Source organism: Sphaeramia orbicularis, chromosome 7, assembly GCF_902148855.1.
Source record: "Sphaeramia orbicularis chromosome 7, fSphaOr1.1, whole genome shotgun sequence".
In the NCBI taxonomy this organism is placed as follows: domain Eukaryota; kingdom Metazoa; phylum Chordata; class Actinopteri; order Kurtiformes; family Apogonidae; genus Sphaeramia; species Sphaeramia orbicularis.
The window spans coordinates 25,242,271-25,260,649 of NC_043963.1; the positions used below are offsets into that span (position 1 = coordinate 25,242,271).

Genomic DNA, 18,379 nt, shown 5'->3' on the forward strand with positions numbered 1-18,379 from the left:
CAAAATGTATGTACAAAGACATATTTTATTGACAAATAACATTCATATTAATTTAAAATGTACAGGAAGATAACAAAGTCAAAATATCTTTGAGTCAAATTTTAGAAACATAAAAGAAAAAATAAAAACAGACTGCATTACTTTTAACTTAAGCTCCAGACATCATTATTCACGTTACTCAACAGTTTCTGGCTAACATGGACATTTTCAACATTGGATACTTTACACACATGTTAAAACAGGTTTTTATTGGCCTTGGCCGACATTATTAAAAAAAAAAAAAAAAAAAAAGATGTTACATCTTATCTTAATGTAACAAAATATTTATAGTATTTGGTTAAGGATATTATATCCTCATATTATAGAAACCATCTTTCTGTGTCTGATGATTCACTGGTGATCGTCAGTAACTGTCTGTTTCAATGACCTTCATTAATAGCAGCAACACCTCACAAATTGCACTGAATCTACTGGATCCTTTATCAAAGGTCACCTCAGACTCAGCGTGGAAGTTGATCACATTTTAAATATTTATATGTGTCATAATAGATTAATTAAACATCACATTAATTTCACTCACTATGTAAAAGTCATTGAAAAAATGGGTTTTCATAAACTGGAATCTTAGTGGTACTTCAAATAACTGTTCACGTTTAACTGAATCTGTGAGGTCATGGGTTGTGGGAAACACTGAGGTGGCAGATTTGACAGTAATGCATGTTAAAATAGACAAAAAGAAATTTATTTTTGTCAGATAAAAAAGCTGCTTGAAAAGGAAAGGGCTGTCTCAGGCCAAAATTAATTTACTGTCCTGTAAAATATGAGATGATAGGGAAGTACTTTGGACAGATGCTGGCAGTGACAGAATTATTCCATGGAACTGTACACATGCCCTGCACCATCTATACCATCCCCTCTAAAATAGGATTTCCATTTGACTCATGAAGTTCTCATTCATCCTTTATGTGTTAGTCCTTTATTGTCTTTTGCATTTTCACAAATGCCTCTGAAACACATCCTTACATGCCCTGTTATACAGGTTTTATTCAGTCAGAACACATATAACTGTGTTCTCTCCTCCATTGTGGACGGTTTTATCTGCCCCATTATGTCTTAATGCTTTCTGTGTTTTTTCCAGGTATTTGAAATATCCTTTGTGTTATGTAGCCAAAGTTTCTAGTTTGGCTTTGTTTGAGAATTGGGCAGATGAGGGTAAATTTAAAAACAGGGAGAGCTTTGGTTGGCATTCAGTTTATAGTGTATCTGTTCATTCGTAGCAACTAGTGTCCACCTCCACTTCGAGACTCTCCAGTCACCCAGTCAATGATGATAAATGACAAACTCATCACCATGAAGATGAATCCCACAGCAGCAAAGCATGCAGCCTACAGAAGAGACAGGAAAAAAAAATCTGGATTAACAAATAAAAAATACTGACAAAGTCATTTATTGTTTTTTTCTTAATTAAAATAAACATTGATGTTAAAGAAACTGGGTTGAACCTGAATTTTGGATCTGGAGAACATGGGCTCCTGCTCCTCAGGAACAATCCGGATGTAGAAGATTCCCGGAAGGATGAAGATGAGGCTCGGGGCAGATGTGGCACCTGAGATTCAGTGCAGAAAACAAAGAGGCGAGTTCAGCAAGGTTGTACAAAGTATGTGACTGAAAAGATTACACACATGACAAACAACCATTCATCACCATTCAGAGTAAACATACCAATGAGGCCAAAGATGTCACGGATGGAGGGTACAAAGATAACAAGCAGGTTGACCAAGGAGATGAGACAAAATGCAATAATGATGTGTCTGGCCCAGTGGAAAGGCTTGTCAGGGAACAGGATCTGGAGCAAAGCCCGGCGGATCTATAGAGGAAGAGAAGTAAAAAACAAAAACAAAAAAAAAACAGAAAAAAAAAAAAAAAATCGTTAGTGATAACAAAATCATGATAGTACCTTTAGAGTACAGTAGAAGTACTCAACCTTAAATTTTATTTTTCCATCACCCATTGCACTAAAACACATCAGTCTTGATATGACTCTAATGTGACTAGAAGTACAACATATTTAAAGGTTTTAGCCTGAAGACAGATGAGCAGAACCAGCTTTTGTCTTCATAATTAATTACAAAATCTGGTGTTGTAAGTTGTTATTTTTTAATCTGACATTAACTGACAAAGATGGTTTCCTCAGTGTCAACAAAACACTGAAAAGGAAACAGGTTTGCTGCAGCAGTTTCACTCAGAGACAGCACAATGCACCAAAGCAGTTTCAGGTTTTTCACTAACCTCTGGCAGACACAACATATATTATCTACTCTCAGCATCTATCATGTTGACCTACATATGGGTAACAAAATAAAACAACAATAACAGCAAATTCAATCAGATGCCTCCATTACCCTCATATTATTATCTGTTCATACAGCTCTCTAAATTAAATCAATTTTAAAAAGCAAACTAGGAACATATTTGTAGACTATATGGAAATGTGGAGTGTATGTATGACTTCATTATGTTGTGTTTTGTTCAAGAGATGTATGTATGCAATATTTACATTATACTTGATGGGGGGTGGTTTCATCAGGTTTTTGGTTTAATTTGTACATTATATGCATACTGAGTGAAGTAAGACAAATTTAGTAAATTTCGTAACTAAGAACTATAGCATCTAAAGAAATTGTAATTTGTAAGTGGATTTTTTTAAACTAATAATCTGAAAGAATCACTGAGGTACCCCATGGTTTTATCCTGGCTCCACTACTATTACCTTCTACCACAAATACTACATTTTTTAATAGAGACACCCACAATAAATTCTCAAATTCCAAACAAAAATACCATGTATGATATTTATTTTCCAAGGTATAATTACTGTTATACCATTTTAAGATTGGAGACACCTGTGTTATAAGAACACCTTACTTTAATGATGTCATAGCACTTTTGGGCTCATAACCCTTGTATCCTTTGATTATTTTCTCTTGTTTTAAATAATGTAATGTGCATACAGTGTTATTTTTGACATATTTAAATGCTCAAATAAAATAAAAAACAAGTGGTGCCAGGCACAACAAACCCCACCCCTCACATGTATTGTAGCTTATTTTGGCATCGACCCAGCTGATGTGATCATGTCTATGCATGCGATGATGTCAGCATATCAGTTGCCTCTATATATGTGGCAAGTTTGAAGTAAATTGAAACAAAAGTTGTGTTTTTATGGACATTTGAAATTTTGGCTATTATAAGTAAATGGGAGGAAAAAAAGATTTTAAAAAATTCATTAAAAATTACAGCTTTGACCTACTTTTCCCAAAATTAAACCGCATCTGTTCTGGGTCACTGGCAATCTCTAATCATAATTTGGTATGAATTCAACTTGTAGTTTTGCTGCAATAGTCATTTGAAATTTCACCCATTAAAAGTAAATGGAGAAAAAAAAATTAATTCATAAAAAAATGAACTTTGACCTACTTTTCCCAAAATGTAATGACATCTATTCTGGGTCACTGGCAATCTATAAACCCAACTTGGTATGAATTCAATCAATAGTTTTGCTGCTAGAGTGTTAACAAACGCAGAAACAAACAAACCAAACCAAAAACAATACCCCTTGCCTTCCCTTTGGGGGCCGGGGTAATTAATGCATGACTGTGTATAATGTCAGTGTGTCTTTATGGGCACTTTTAGCTACATTCTATTGAACTGTAACTTTAACTGGTGATAATGAAGTTAATCACTGATAAAAATAAGTGTTAAATATATGAATACTTATCTTACTGAGCTCTATTCACACACCTCTTCAGCCCTCACTTGTTCTGAAAGTTAGAGAGGCCTCCTCTGGCTAGTTACAGTTGCTAAAGTATGATTGGACGGTAGTTGTTTTTGGGAGGGCTTTAGTGAAGGGTATGTGTTCAAAGTGTAAAATAACAGGATATCCTAAGATTAATAATGTTGTTGCTGTTGTAGTATTGATAGATGTGTCTTACTGGAAAGAGAACGACGGGGACGGTCAAAGTGACGGCCACCAGCACAGCTAGACGCACACAGAGGACCAGGACATCCAGTGGGTCCACACGACTGTAGGTGTGCAGTAGCTCAGACTCCACATTGCCTACCCACAGAAAAACACACACAGTGGAATTAATGGTCCACTGCATATACAAATAAGCCTTTGAGTTGTAGCAGTAATGAGTTGTGTGAAGTTCAGATCTTGCCAGTCACATAAGAACAATGTGACCTTTAACTCTCAGGGGGACGAGTTCCTTACCATAAAAGGTGAGGTAACCAAAAAGAGCTGTCAACAAGTACATGATAAACATGGCCAGGATGGAGATGTTTGCAACATTCTGCATGCGTTTTTTGGTAGCACTAGAGTGGAAAAAAGGAGATAAATGACAATAATGCAATAACAGATTTTTTTTTTTTTTTTTTCATATATTGACTGCATTTATATTTTGTAAACTTACTCTCTCAGCTCAGTGTAGATAGGAAGAACTTCAGGGTGGCAGACAAAGGCAAAAGCCAGAATTGGGATGGTGTATGCTGTCTAAAAGCCAAACACACTAAGGTCATTCACTCAGGATTAATCAGTTGTAAAAAGTCTGAGCAACATTTTAAGTCAGTTTACCATATATCCAACATAGCTGTTGGCATAATATGCATTAGTGCTGTTGGCATAACACATTCTAGTGCAGAAAATGTGAATCTACTTTGCCAACAAATAAAGGCAAGTCATATAACTCTGAGCATTAGCTGGTGAAATGTCAGGGTTTTTTTTTTTTCAAACCTGTGAGTTGATGGTAAACATCTTGGCCTCACAAAAGTCATCTGTCCCATTAATGTAGCCGTGGCCGTGAGATAGATGGCTCAAGTTATGATGGTCTTCATCTTCCAGTGGACAGGGGATGTTGAACTTCTTGTAGATAACCTGGGGAGACACACCCATTAGTAAATCAAAAACAAATATTGTATGACGAACAGTTTGTTATACTGTACAAATATAGTCTGACTCACCGAAATGAGGAAAAACACCATGCAGGACAGGGAGAAACCACTTGTGTATCCCAGATACCCTAGAGCGCAAAAGGATATTAAAGGAAGATTTGCGATGGTTACACACATTAGACAGGGCATTAATATCAGTAGAGGGCTTCAAGGTTACAACTCAACTAAACAGGTAGTGGAGATATGATATACATGGATGAATATAGGAATAAAAAAAATAATATGGGCCTACAGAATGAAAAACATACCAAGTTGTTTCATGGTAGCTAATGGAAGGATGATGAGAGCACTAACAATGATGATCAAGAAGTTTCCATTCAAGAACCACTCTCTAAGATAGTCAGCAAAGAAATGTAAAAAAAAAAAAAAAAAAAAATCAGTATAACAGAATACATCAAACAACATAGAACTGGACATGAATCGACAGGCTATCGCTAATACTCACCCTGTGTTTTCCTGTTTACCAAGGAAAGCTTGAATAACCAATGGGAGCTCAGACTTTACGATAAAGAGGTAACTGGACATTGCTAAGAGGAAGAAAAAACAATCTTATCATTATTTACTTTATGATTATCTGATTACAGCTAATACACACACTTGGATATCAGATGAAATAACAACATTGACCCATGAGAGTTCCATGGCAATACCTCCAATGTTGTGTACTGTTATAATGACGGCGGCCAGCATTTTTCCTGGGTGACCAAAAGCCCGGTTCCCAAGCTGTTCATATGCCCGGATGCCTGCAAACACACACATTAGGCCTGGATGTAACGAGTTCTGAAAACACAAATGGCTCTGTGGTTATATGTGTACAAGTTATTGGTGCTAATTGTAGCTCTATCTTACCAACAACTCCAGCACTTTTCAACAGGAGATGAATAGAATAAGCGGATAGAATCGCAATAAACACCAACAAGATTCTGAAACACACAAGAATGGAGATCTGATGAGAATGCATGGAGGTAGATCTGGATGTTATCCTTGTTAGAGGATAAACTAACCATATACAATTTTGACAATAATTATCAAACCACTGTGACCATGTTGTGAAAAAGTAAAAAATAAAAATAAAAAAAAAATAGTAATAATAATAATAATAATAATTGTCATAAATGTACCATCAGGATTTTTTGTGTACAGTTGTGAAGCAAATGAAAAACCTGCATGAAATGTTTGCTATCATCAGTAATCATCACAATAAATAACGTTATTATTTTTAGAGTAATGACTGACTTTTGGTCCTGAGTGAAAGCTGAAGAGACGAAAGGGTTATTTGTGATTTTAAACTTTATCTAATGTTCAAAACATTTCAGAAATCTCCAGTTGAAATTATTAAAATGATAAAAATTCTCCTTCAACATCAACAAATTTAAGCATTATTACTGTTATTATTACATAAATATTAAAATGTTCTGCGACATAATTGTGATATAAAATTATAAGGAAGGAAAACTGTGACAGTTTTACAGTCATAAAAATGTTATTGTGATATGACACATAATTATATTACAATAAATATGATTATACACTATATGGACAAAAACAATGGGACTTGTTTATGCTTTGTAGGACTTTGCATTCCCGTTGACTTGAAATACCATAACAATAAAAATGTTCATGTCAGTTGAATGTCAGTCAAATCCATATATCTTTAAAAGTTATTTTTTTCCCTAACAGAGAGCTGAAGAAATCAGATGGTTACTTGTGGTTTAAAATGATTATTCATGGTCTGAACATCATAAATATTTTAGAAATGTACATGTAGAACTAGAACGAATTATAATGATATAAAAAATATGGCACTGATTAAAATGAAGCAAACTCTGTGGTATTTTGTAAGAATAGTAGATGACAATGTAAACAAAATGAACCCTGAAGAACAAATTAAAACATTTACTGCAATGACAATATATTTTGATATACTGTATCTTATCTTTTTGTTGCTCAGCTCCTTATTAGAAACTAAACACCTGAATTCAATGTGTAGTTTTATCATGCAGCCCTTAAAAAAGCTGTATTTAACTAACTTACAACAAAAGTTAAATTGAGAACATTAAGGAATAATTAATGCTCAAAAAACAAAGCATCAAAATGCCATTTGAAAGGCTAATATACTGGATTTGTATTGATAACTACAGGTGGTCTAATATTTGGTTCCAAAGTAGAAACATTAAGACAGAAACAAAGAGAAGAAATTAAATATTTTTTTCAGGGAATATACTTGGGTAAAAGGCAACTGTGGTCATTTTTTCCAACCACATGAGCAAGTATAGCTGTGAGAGAAAAGCTTGCCAGTCACAATCCACCCCCCACCACACAGCACAGGACTGATCCAGGCAGGCGTGTCTTGGATGTGATCACTACAGGCTATATTTAACTCTCAAATCTGATTTAGTGAGGCTGCATGTCTATGAGCTCTAATGTACATTCTGATAGATCAGGCCTCATACTGTGCCACTTGCACACATTACGTACACAATTCACACATGTAAACATACAGAAACACAGTGGAGCTCAGAGGCCGTCCTCCTGCCACTACACACTAGTATAAACACAAATGCAGTCAGACAGATGATACACACACTCCTGAGGCCCTATTCGTGTCCTTATAAGGATCCCCCACATCCAGTCCGTATCCAGTAACAAAATATAAACTTAATACTAAAGCAAATGTTAAAACACAGTTTAAGCTTGAAATAGCCTGTGATGACCAGCTAAAATAACCTCTATTTAAAAAATGTGTTACAAAAAATAATAAACGCAAATACACTCTAAATAACCCTGCTCTATTCTTACAACCTTGGAGGGAGAGCGAATTTTTCTTCACACAAAATACCCAAAATAAATCAGAAGTCCCATTTGTACAACAAAGTAAGCACATTACAAAGCAGAAGTCAAAGAGCTTTACTGAAAGAAACAGAAGAGAAACAGGTCAAAGTGACTGAATCAAGCAAAAGTAAGTACTGTGCACTGAAAAAACAAAAGCACTCGCCAGGTCGCATATATGCGCAAACATACATTACACAGAGTTACAATTACAGCCTCACTTAAAGTTCATCTAAAGTCAAGCTTGTGTGTTTTGGCATGAATACTCACATAAAAGAATAATTCCGGTGTTGGACATAGCAAAAGCCAGTCCCAGAATTCCACTGCCCATTATGGCGTTACTGAGGTTAAAGATGGACATACCGAATGAAGTCTTTCCCTCAAACTGCAGTGAAAGGAAAGTGAGGTATGTTACACAGAAAAATTATTTCATAGGCATGAATGAAATGGACAGATTTGAATAATATGAAGTAATATGGTGACTTCTGTAACATGCTACTACTTTAAATCACTCACATCTGTAAAATGAATTTCTTTCTTGGAACCACTTTTATGTGGGAGAAACTCCTCTTGTTCAGCCAAGGCGTCCAGCCCATCGAATCTACAAAAGCCAGAGGTCATTGGGTGGAAATGAAAGCACACATTACAGTCACACGAAAACACTGATAAAGGTGGCAATACAACTTATTTTTCTAAAATGTAACTCAGATCATTTTTTTAATCTTACCCATCATCCTTGCTGTGTCCGTTTATCTTCTGGAGTTCCATCTTGGTTGCTTAGGTTGTTGATGTCCCTTTAAAACACTCACGTCACTGAAAGAATATAACACAAGATATTAAGCATGATATCTGACGAGTAGAGAATTAACATATTTATTTATGTTTATTGCCTTTTCAAAGAATCTGGAAGTGCTAGTGATTATTTAACACATAGAGAAGGTTTAATGTCAGTTGGGCTTGTTGTTGCATTACATTCTAATATGTCTGCCAACTTTCCGCCATGAAAAACTGCACACAAGCTGACGCAGATGTGGGCCTTTGACCGTCTACAATGTTTAGGTATGCATCATCATTTAACAAGTTTAGACACGATTCACACTGGATTTCTGGGAACCTTTATATCACCATTAAAACGCTGTACATTTATGAGATGGATGTAAAAAAAACTTGCTCTCGTCTATGATATTGCTGTGATAGACTAGAAGACATGAATCCAGTTTTTTAAAAGTAGATAAAGTTAGGAAAAAGGTCAAAACATTTTTTATGAAGAAATACAGAGGAGGTAAGGATCCCCCAGAGACATGTTTCAACTCAGATAAGGTTTACAGAAAGAGGCTGATGTCAGTTCTGAGTCAGATTTTGACCTTGGTGTTTTTCCCCATGTTTCAACTCAGATAAATCTCAGTGCATCAAAATATCTTCATTTTAGCTCATTTGGAAGTAATTCCCGTAAACCCCTGTGGTTTGGTCATTGAGTTCATTCTGTAGTATAAAATAAGGCCAACATTTTTGAAGCAGGGCTGGACAACATGAAAACAGAATCTCAATTTTTTTTTGTATTTTTCATTGAATTGCCTCTGTCTACATGAACACAAGACAAAACATGATTAGAAAATACTTGTCCTCACTAGAACTACATATAAGCCCAATATAACTGAAGAGCGATACTTATATGAAGTATATCATAACAAGCAAACGGGTGGGTTTTCATTATTTAAGTTAAGCCCCCCACACACATACCGAAAAAAAGAGTAAACTGTTAAGTTAGTTAACTGATGTATTGCCCTAATTTTTCATGTGAATGTTAGTAGATCTGAACTTGTAATTCTATTTATGATTTTATAAACAACTAGGAGGGTATCAGAGTTCAGAGACAACCAAGGCCAACTGTTTACTCCTTTTCTCATTCCACAAAACACAAACAAAACAAAACACAAATTATGGCCTATGTTTTTCCTTATTTTTGTTAACTGGTGTACTATAACTAATTGTTTAGCATCATAACAAATTCATAGATCTAATATATCAGTCAATGGCAAGGGCCAGTTTGAATCTTTAATTAGACTGTATTTTTGCACAGTCCTGCAAACAGGAATAATCACATCACCTCATTGGCAGAGGTGATGATCCAAACAAACTCCCACCATAAGGGTTTGGTTTTGATATGTGCCTATTTAAAGTGTGTCTGACAAAAATAGTGAATAAAAATAAAATGCTGTCAAAGAACCTATGTTACTCTAATCATCTCTGCAACACACAAAGCTGACATAGACAGCCTCTGAGAATGTGTGTATGTCTGTGCTCCTGCCATGGGGTCATGGGATACTTCCCCTTCCTGTGGGTCTAACTGCCCTCAGGATTTTCACATCTGACCCCAAAGACACATTCACACTACAGCGCGTCATTCTTTAAACGTTTCACACAAAACCAGAATTTTTATATTCCTACGCCCATCTCTGAACACTTCAGATGCACAATGATCCATACAGCCATCGATAGCAGTGGGCCACAGGGATAAACAAAGGGTTTCTGTGTAAATGGTACCATTTTATCTAAATACAGAGTTGCCTTTCCCCTCCATACTGGCCTCCAGTCAAAGTTTGGTTGGAGTAACTTTCTTTAACTACATTCCCTGTGAGTTTCCCATGGCCTGTGGCCAACACATACAACCAACAAAGTTTGGAAGGAATGTCAGGGATAGTTTGCAAATTCACTTTTCTAAAAATTCTTTTTGTAAGAACTAATTACCACTGTCATATGTTAAAGCAAATGTTACCACTATGCTTTACTTGTTAATGAAGGGAAAAGTAGAAACCAGGTAAACCTGATTAACTAGATGCCCAATATGCACATATACAAAAATATACCATGTGAGCAACTCTTACACAGTGAAAAGACTTAGGAGGTTTAAACAAAAGGAATCTGACATGTTATTGTGTTTTCATCTGTTAAAGAAATTCTCCTTCAACATGATACTCCCACAAGCATTGAGTGAATAATTATGAAACTTTATTTTAATCATATATTTTAATTTTGACATGACACTAAACCTGCCTGCTTTAAAAACAAAACATAGACATGTTGAGCTTTACACAATCCATATTACTGCAGCCCTGCTCTCCAGGCAGTGTGTACCACATGGCTCTTGTCTGACGCAAGACCAGCTCACTATTGACAGTTAGCCCTTCCCTTCTCTTCCTCTTCATCTAAATACAAGGACACACACACACACACTTCTCAGCAACTTACCCTGGAGATCAAGAAAGAGGATGGTTTTCTTTTTTAAAAAAAAAAAGTTTTGAATATAGACAGAATAAATCCACACTCAAGTTCAGCCAATTTTCAGACTTCCAATGTTTATATATAGCTTTGTTCTTAGGAGTGTCTCCAAAGCTCCTTGGTAGTGAACAGAGGAGAGAGTGAGAGGGATTACAGGCTGGGAGGGAGCAAGCGGGAAATGGGAACACCTACATTTAACCCTTTGTTAGACTAGTCACAGGTAGTGTTTGCAGTTGGAAAGAGACTCCACTCACCAGGTGCTCACGCTACAAAGACGTCACAGCTACTGTTTAAACAAAAGAACCATTTGACGTTTTCAGAGCCAGTCTGTGGTTTAAGGCCACATGTAACTACAGGAACACATCAGATCCACAGGGCTTCCACTGTACATATTGAAATCTAATTACTATGTCATTACAGACTAATGTAGTACAAAGGAGGGGCAAGATGCTGTCATCTGAGGTGGGCTTTGTTACAGCACGAGCGGATATTCTCTGACAGTTTACATCCTGCTATAAGTCTCAGTGATGTTAATTAGCTTAGGAGATAAGTGCTTTTTTTAAGATTACCCACATGTGATTGTACTTAAGAGTGGAAACATTGTGCATGCTGACATGGTGGCATGAGCTTGACCCCCCCCCCCCCCCCCCCCCCCAAAAAAAAAAAAAAACACAGGAACTGACACGAGAGTAAAAATGAAGCTGTCAGGCAACATGGCACAAATAGAATGATCCTACAGAAGGTCTTACATGGCTCCGGCATTACAGAAAACTTGTGTACGATTTAATCAGTCATAGAAAGTGCAGAAAAAAGCGCCTCTGTAAATGAACACTGGGAGGGAAATTCATGGTGAGGTATCCAAAAAGCCTCTCACTACTTTGGTAAAAGGTCATTGTTTCCTCAGGGTCTACATTTCAGTTGGCTGATAAAGTTCTACTTAGCTGAGATATGAGCTTCCTCTGCACACCCAAGAAACACCCATGTTTTCTTTATCTCAACATGCCATAAAGGTTTTACTGAGAAATTTAGTCTTTCTGTTGGAAAAAGATCTCATCTAGTGGAAACAACAGATGACAGATTTCTTACACCTCTTGAAGAACTATAGTTTAAAGAGCATATTTAAAAAACAGACACTGTGGTTAAAGTAAAAAGGAACTAATCACATAATGTTAGAGCATTAAATACAGAAAGGATGTATTCAAGCAGTAGAAACAGCTACCTCAATCACCTTAAATGACCCGAGTCACATACTGTGAAACCAGTGGAGTGGATAAATCCAAAAATAAGGTTGTTCAAATATAGCAACATCCTGAGTAAAATATAGTCCATCGGGTAACATTTCTCCACACATCAAACATTTAATGTTATTTTTGTACATAACAGACATGCAAGCATTTGGCCCGCAGAGATACTCTCCCATTTCAGTGAGTCATTTAAAATCCCAGTCTGAATACAGGACTGCCAACATGTCCCAAAAAGAGCAGACTGTGACTGAGAACTTAACTATAAACTCAGTTGAATGATTAAAATCTCCTTCTGAAAAGACTGTTATTACTCATTTTTTCTGGCAACATGCAGTATATCATCAGTGGAGTTAATGATAATATTCCTTCTTTTTTTACCCCATGTATGAATGGGAGATTGTCTCGTGATTGAAGCTGAAGGAGCTTCAGAGTGCAGGCCTGTTGGACTTTTTCTGGTACTTACCCCTCTCTCTCGCTCTCTCTCTCTCTCGCTCTCTCTCTCTTGTAATAGTCAATCACAGAGACGTCTTCAGTCTAGACAGGAGTTGCAGGGCAAAAGTTAAAATGTGTTTCCTGATTCACTTCCAATTTCAGCTTTTAACCAAGCTGCGATGTTCTCTCCAGCTGTAAGAGGAGAGGAAAGCAGAGGGAAGGAGGGAGGTAGTAATTGCGCGCCTTAAGAAATTTCCTGCCATGTCACAAGCCAAGCCACTCCCTGGTTCGACTGAATGATCAGGCCACATGTGAGGCTCTGTTACTTTATGAAGCACTGTAATCAAATTGTACAGATTGGAACCCTGTGAGGATTATCTTTCTAATGTAATCAAGGCCTAATACTGAAATGTGAATTCTGAATGAAATACTCTTAGAAACTGCTGAACATCATGAATATAATGTGGCTGGACAGCTGATACTGTCAAGAGCATGTGCTGCTGTGGAAAGTTGCTTTTAATTTCTCCTATGTTCCTCATCTTTGTATCATAACCTCACTATTATTGCCATCTAGAGGGCAGAAATCTATAGAATATTAAATTTACTGATCTTTCTTTTACCCAGGGACATGCACTGAAAAAGTCCAAGAGAAAACAGTTTTAGATGTAATCATTAAATATTCAGTCCATAATCCTTCAGAAGCTTCATGACAGGAGACACTGTTAGACTTAAAAAGATTAATGCCATACTTATATCAGTATAGAATGAGTGATGGATGAATATTTTTGACCAGGTTTCCTGAATAGAACTTCTAGTGAATTTGACATTAATCTCCATTTACTGGAGACCGTGTCTGAGTGATAAGAAAATATGTATTATTAAAAAACATGCGTCGTTTCATATTATGTTCTATTGTTTACATTTTGTTTGTCAAATCCCACTTTTTAGACAAGATTTTTTAATATTTGGACAATGCTTTCTTCCACAGGGAGGCAAATGTGAACATGGTAATTGACTGATTTGTGAGAATAAAAGTTACAAAATAAAATTAACATGTAATCAAATGTGATAAAGCACTGTATGGGTGTTTCAAATAATATGTTTACTCTTGAAATTGTGGTCTGATGCTCATAATGATAAAATAACATTTAGATAGCAGATGCCAATGTTTTTGGAACATTTTGTATTGCTGCTAACTGCTAACATGCTAACCACCAGTGCACCAAACCCAATAGGGAACCTTACAGTTTGGATTGTAGGCAGTATATTAATAATAAATGTGTTGAATAGATACAGCCTATGGTTTATATCAATCAACTTATAATAAATATAACTAACAAATAAATTGTTCAGTGTCCACCCATAGTTACCATCAGAGCTGCACACTCTGCAAACAATGCAGGCCACTGAAGATTCAAGAATGAAATTTTATCATTACATGGTACTACACTGGACAGAACTGAATGGACACCAGATTGGCTAGAGCTGTAGACTGATGCCATGGCTAAGATACAATCAGACAGATTGCAATGGATTATAACAGATAAACATCAGTCAGACTTTTTTTTTTTCCAATCACCTATAGGCCAATGACGGCCCAAAAGCAAAAACTACCCATGCAACTGATAAATCAGTGTATCTGTATTTTAAACTTTTTCATAATTTCATATTTTCACTTAACACGACACAAAATCTAAGATCTGCTTGTTACTACACCTACACTTAATGCATTCCTGTGGTATATAATATTTATGAATCCCATGTATTCAGTGCTTTATCCATGTCTGTGGACACACCACCTACTGCACTCTGTCTGACCCTAAAGTGGGATCCCTCTTCAGTGGCTCTTCCTGAGGTTTCTACCATTCCCAGTTAAGGTTTTCTTCAATAAATATTTTCCTTCTTTAAAAAAAGGATACAGGAATAACAGCATGTTGTATATTTCATACACTGTAAAGTGCTTAAAGTCATATTTCTGATTAGTGATATTGAGCTACATGAATATAACTGAAGTGAATTACATTCAACAATATGATTTATATCCACCCTATCACTGTCATCATCATTTGAGGGTTTTTTTTTTCCAAATCCTTAAATTTGACAGTGTGGTGTATAACATAACATGCAGCACACTTTTAATACCTCTTGGCCAAATACAGTGTAAGATTCTGTTGAGCTACAGCCCTATAGGTGACCTATTTTCAGTAGGCTTCTGCTCCATGCCAAGATGCATCTATAGCATAAATTTGGTGCAATATCTCAATGCATTCTTCAGATAATAGAATTACATCACTGAATGGATAGACAGACAGATGGACAGAGAACACAAAACTATTACAATAACCCTTCGGCCAGAAGTTGGCCAAGGGGTAAAAATTACAGAAACCTACTCATTATCCCACTGGTAAAACCCCAACAAAAAACATGAAACCAAACTCAGTGTAGTATGATGTTTTATTAGTTGGCTAAGACAACACAGAATCACTATAAAAATCTGCAATGAGAAGACATGTGTATCAGAGGTTTAACTATAAAAAACAATTAGTAGTCTTATATCATTTGCCCTTGTCAACCCACGCAAAAAAATTACAACGAGCCTCCGGATTGGAGGCATGTCCCTGAGGACGGGCACACACAAAGAACTGTCTGCCCATGTTTGGCCCCTCCTTTTTCACAGTACGAAGCACACATGGTTCTCCATGGACCTTACACGGGGGCGGTGGGGGTGGTCCATGAAACAGTGACTTCCAAAACCCTGAGGATGCTCCTTTCTTGGTATCTGATGGCCCCACAGTAGGCTGTGATGTTAAATGTGGAGTTTTTACTTTTGTCCCTTGGTCATTGTCCTTTGGGTAGCTGCTGGTGCACAGTTGCTCTGAACCATCCAGGACAAGTGTAGCATCTTTAGTGACACTGCCTTTGACTGAAGGGTTTTGGGGTGAGGTGACTTCATCCTGATCAAGATTTTTTTGCCTTTCAGGTGCTTCAGTAGAAGGAAGAACATTTGTGATCTTAGGTTTGAAAAATGTAAGAAGGCTTCCTTGTGGCTTTGAAGCAGCCTTTGCTGTCTTTGTTTTTTTCCCCTTTGGGATAATTGATTCTGCTGTTAGGACTCGTTTTTTACCTGCTCCAGAGGGGTTTAAATTCTCCCTTCTTTCTTCCTCCTCTTGAGATCCAGGCAGTTCATTCCTCTGCTCTGACTGAATTGATTTTTGGTCCATCTTAACAAGGAAGCGGGAAAGTTTTTGCTGCTTGCCAGCAAACTCTGGCAGAAATCGAGTACAAAGTGGAGGATTTTTGGAGCTGGGTAGGAGTGAGCAGCTCAGTTGCCCCCAAACAGGGCAGTGGTCTGAACCCTCCACTTCTGGCATGATGTCTGCTGCCACAAACTGCTCTTCTGCAAGCTGACAATCAGCAAATATATAATCAATACGTGTGCCATAGTTGGTCTGTCGTGCTCCAGTGAGAGTAGACCAGCAAGTGAAGGCATTGGTGCGAGTTGGATGGAAATGACGAAAGGTATCCACAAATTTTCCATCATGGGTTGAAGTCAGCTTGTATGCTTCATTATATTCCTCATCAGTACTTTCTTCTTCTTGTTTGTCACTGTGCAAAAAGCAGTTTAACCATTTTCTCCCAGGGTTCTCCTCAAAATCATCCTATAGATGAGTAAAACAATAAACAAAGTCTTATTATTACTATTATGATGCGTATGATTATGCTGTTCTTATTTGGCAAGAACATAGCACTGCCCTTTGTCATTTTAAGTAAAGACAAGTAAACATATTAATATTACACTAGTAATGTATTACTCACAATGTCACTTGGGTCACAGTGGTCTATCGTCCGGTGAGATGTGTTTATATCACCTAAAACAATCACATAGCTGAAATGAACAAACCAAAAGAATGAATTCAGTTAGTTATGTAATATACTGCCAATATTCATGAATGCATGCGATTGTTCAAGGTCAAATGAATACTGAGGATTTTCAGTTGCAGAGTTAAAATGTGTCTGCAACAACAGGATACACCTGCACCACAGTTTAACAACAAGGTTTTTTGTTCTTGTTTTGAAACTTTTTGTAATGTCTCACCTCCCGTCTTTCAGAATGGCTTCTGCCCGGCCTTGAAGCAACTTGTAGAACTGCAGTTTGAATTGCTTTCTCTCTGGTTTTTCAGGGTCAGCTCGTGGACAGTACACATTGATTACAGTAACTGTTTTCACTTGGTCCTGACACCTGTAGGGATAAGAAAAAAATAACATAAAAACTAGACATATGAATATTTAAAACTACAGCCAGTCCATGTTTTAACAGAAGTGGCTCAACTTGATTATGATTAATGCTCATGCAAAATGTATCATAATTTTGTGACAATAACCTTAAACCATATTTAGGTGCCGCAACAGAGGCAACACATTAAGTAACGTTTTTCCTCAGAGAAATATCAAAATATAATGTCATGTGCTTACATGATTCTGTGTTGTGTGATAACGGCTCGTCCTTCATTGTCTAAAAGCTGCAATTCCTCAGTAGAATACTCAGTGTGGTCACCGTAACACCGGACAGGACCTTCATGGTTGGTCAGCAGGCCTGTGAGACCTTCCTCAGCAGCAAACGGAGTGGCACTGTCCTTACAGTAAGTGGCAACCCCTGTGCATGCCAGGAGAAAGAGGTGAATTGGGTTGCGTAATTTAGATTGTCTGTAGCACCAGAAGACAGGTATGGGTCAATAAGGATATTTGGAATAATTGGAAATGACTCTAAATAATAATAGATACAACACTCAAAGTGAAGTGACATCAGAGAGTAGACTTGTTTTAGTTGTTTCATTTGTGTTACACTTTAATTAGTACTATTATGATTTAAGCTTACTTAAGGCCCTATTATTTTATCACGATTGTGTATTTTATTGTTTTAGTCGACTGTGTTAAACCTTAATATACACAAAATAAAGGTTGAATGAATGAATAACAGTGCAATGAACCTGAATATCCGCTACGTCCTCGGCTGAAGCTGAAATAGGAGTTGTAGCCATCGACAATTGCCGTTCTTTCATCAAGTAAGTCTCCTGTTAAAAAAAAAAAAAAGAAAAAAAAAAAAGAAAAAACAATTCAAGGATGAATTTTTGAATCCTCCGTAAGCACTCAGTTGCACGTCAAATCACATTACCCGCGTTCAAAACTGTAAAGATTCACTAACTTGTCACTTTAGTTTCCTGAAGACAGATAATATCCGCATCCAGAGAATCAAGAGCTTTTTTAATGCCGCCTCTGAAAGTCCTGATGCCATTTATGTTCCAGGTGACGATCTTCATTGTGTAAATGTCCAACGCTTCTATTTACTACAGTATATGGAGCGGGTAAACTCCTCCATTCCTACCAATGTGCACACCCGGAAGTACAACGGAAGTCGTTGGAGTCTCAGCGGAAGTGCATTTCTTCAGCAATATTTCATTATTTTTCTTTTATCTTAGGAGTTTTTAAAATGATATCATAAACGACAAATTTTATACTTGAATAGACAGTACGGATTTAGTGGCTTAAAGATATTCTCTTGTAAAGAAAGCCACTCGGTGTAATTG

At 36.8% G+C, this 18,379-nt stretch overlaps 2 protein-coding genes across 3 annotated transcripts; both read right to left on the minus strand.

Annotated features, from left to right (window-relative positions):
- Positions 1–7: 7 nt before the first annotated feature.
- LOC115421864 (sodium-coupled neutral amino acid transporter 3-like) lies at positions 8–12,850 on the minus strand. Of its 2 annotated transcripts, none has more exons than XM_030137855.1 (16): positions 12,826–12,850; positions 8,567–8,652; positions 8,356–8,440; positions 8,106–8,224; positions 5,860–5,933; positions 5,661–5,753; positions 5,456–5,537; positions 5,259–5,341; positions 5,020–5,078; positions 4,793–4,933; positions 4,473–4,552; positions 4,274–4,374; positions 3,993–4,117; positions 1,723–1,867; positions 1,503–1,606; positions 8–1,385 (listed from the first exon to the last, which is right to left on the minus strand). In XM_030137855.1, the coding sequence occupies exons 2-16, from the start codon at positions 8,605–8,607 to the stop codon at positions 1,281–1,283; spliced, it is 1,437 nt and encodes a 478-aa protein (XP_029993715.1). In that variant the 5' UTR covers positions 8,608–8,652; positions 12,826–12,850; the 3' UTR covers positions 8–1,280. The 2 variants fall into 2 exon arrangements, with proteins under 2 accessions (XP_029993715.1, XP_029993714.1); XM_030137854.1 differs by lacking the exon at positions 12,826–12,850 and adding an exon at positions 11,089–11,267.
- A 2,380-nt stretch (positions 12,851–15,230) lies between these two features.
- Positions 15,231–18,349, minus strand: apex2 (APEX nuclease (apurinic/apyrimidinic endonuclease) 2). Its single transcript, XM_030137837.1, has 6 exons — positions 17,998–18,349; positions 17,783–17,866; positions 17,268–17,448; positions 16,891–17,034; positions 16,611–16,680; positions 15,231–16,453 (listed from the first exon to the last, which is right to left on the minus strand). Exons 1-6 carry the CDS (start codon positions 18,110–18,112, stop codon positions 15,350–15,352), a joined length of 1,698 nt encoding a protein of 565 aa, XP_029993697.1. The 5' UTR covers positions 18,113–18,349; the 3' UTR covers positions 15,231–15,349.
- Between the last annotated feature and the right edge of the window lie 30 nt (positions 18,350–18,379).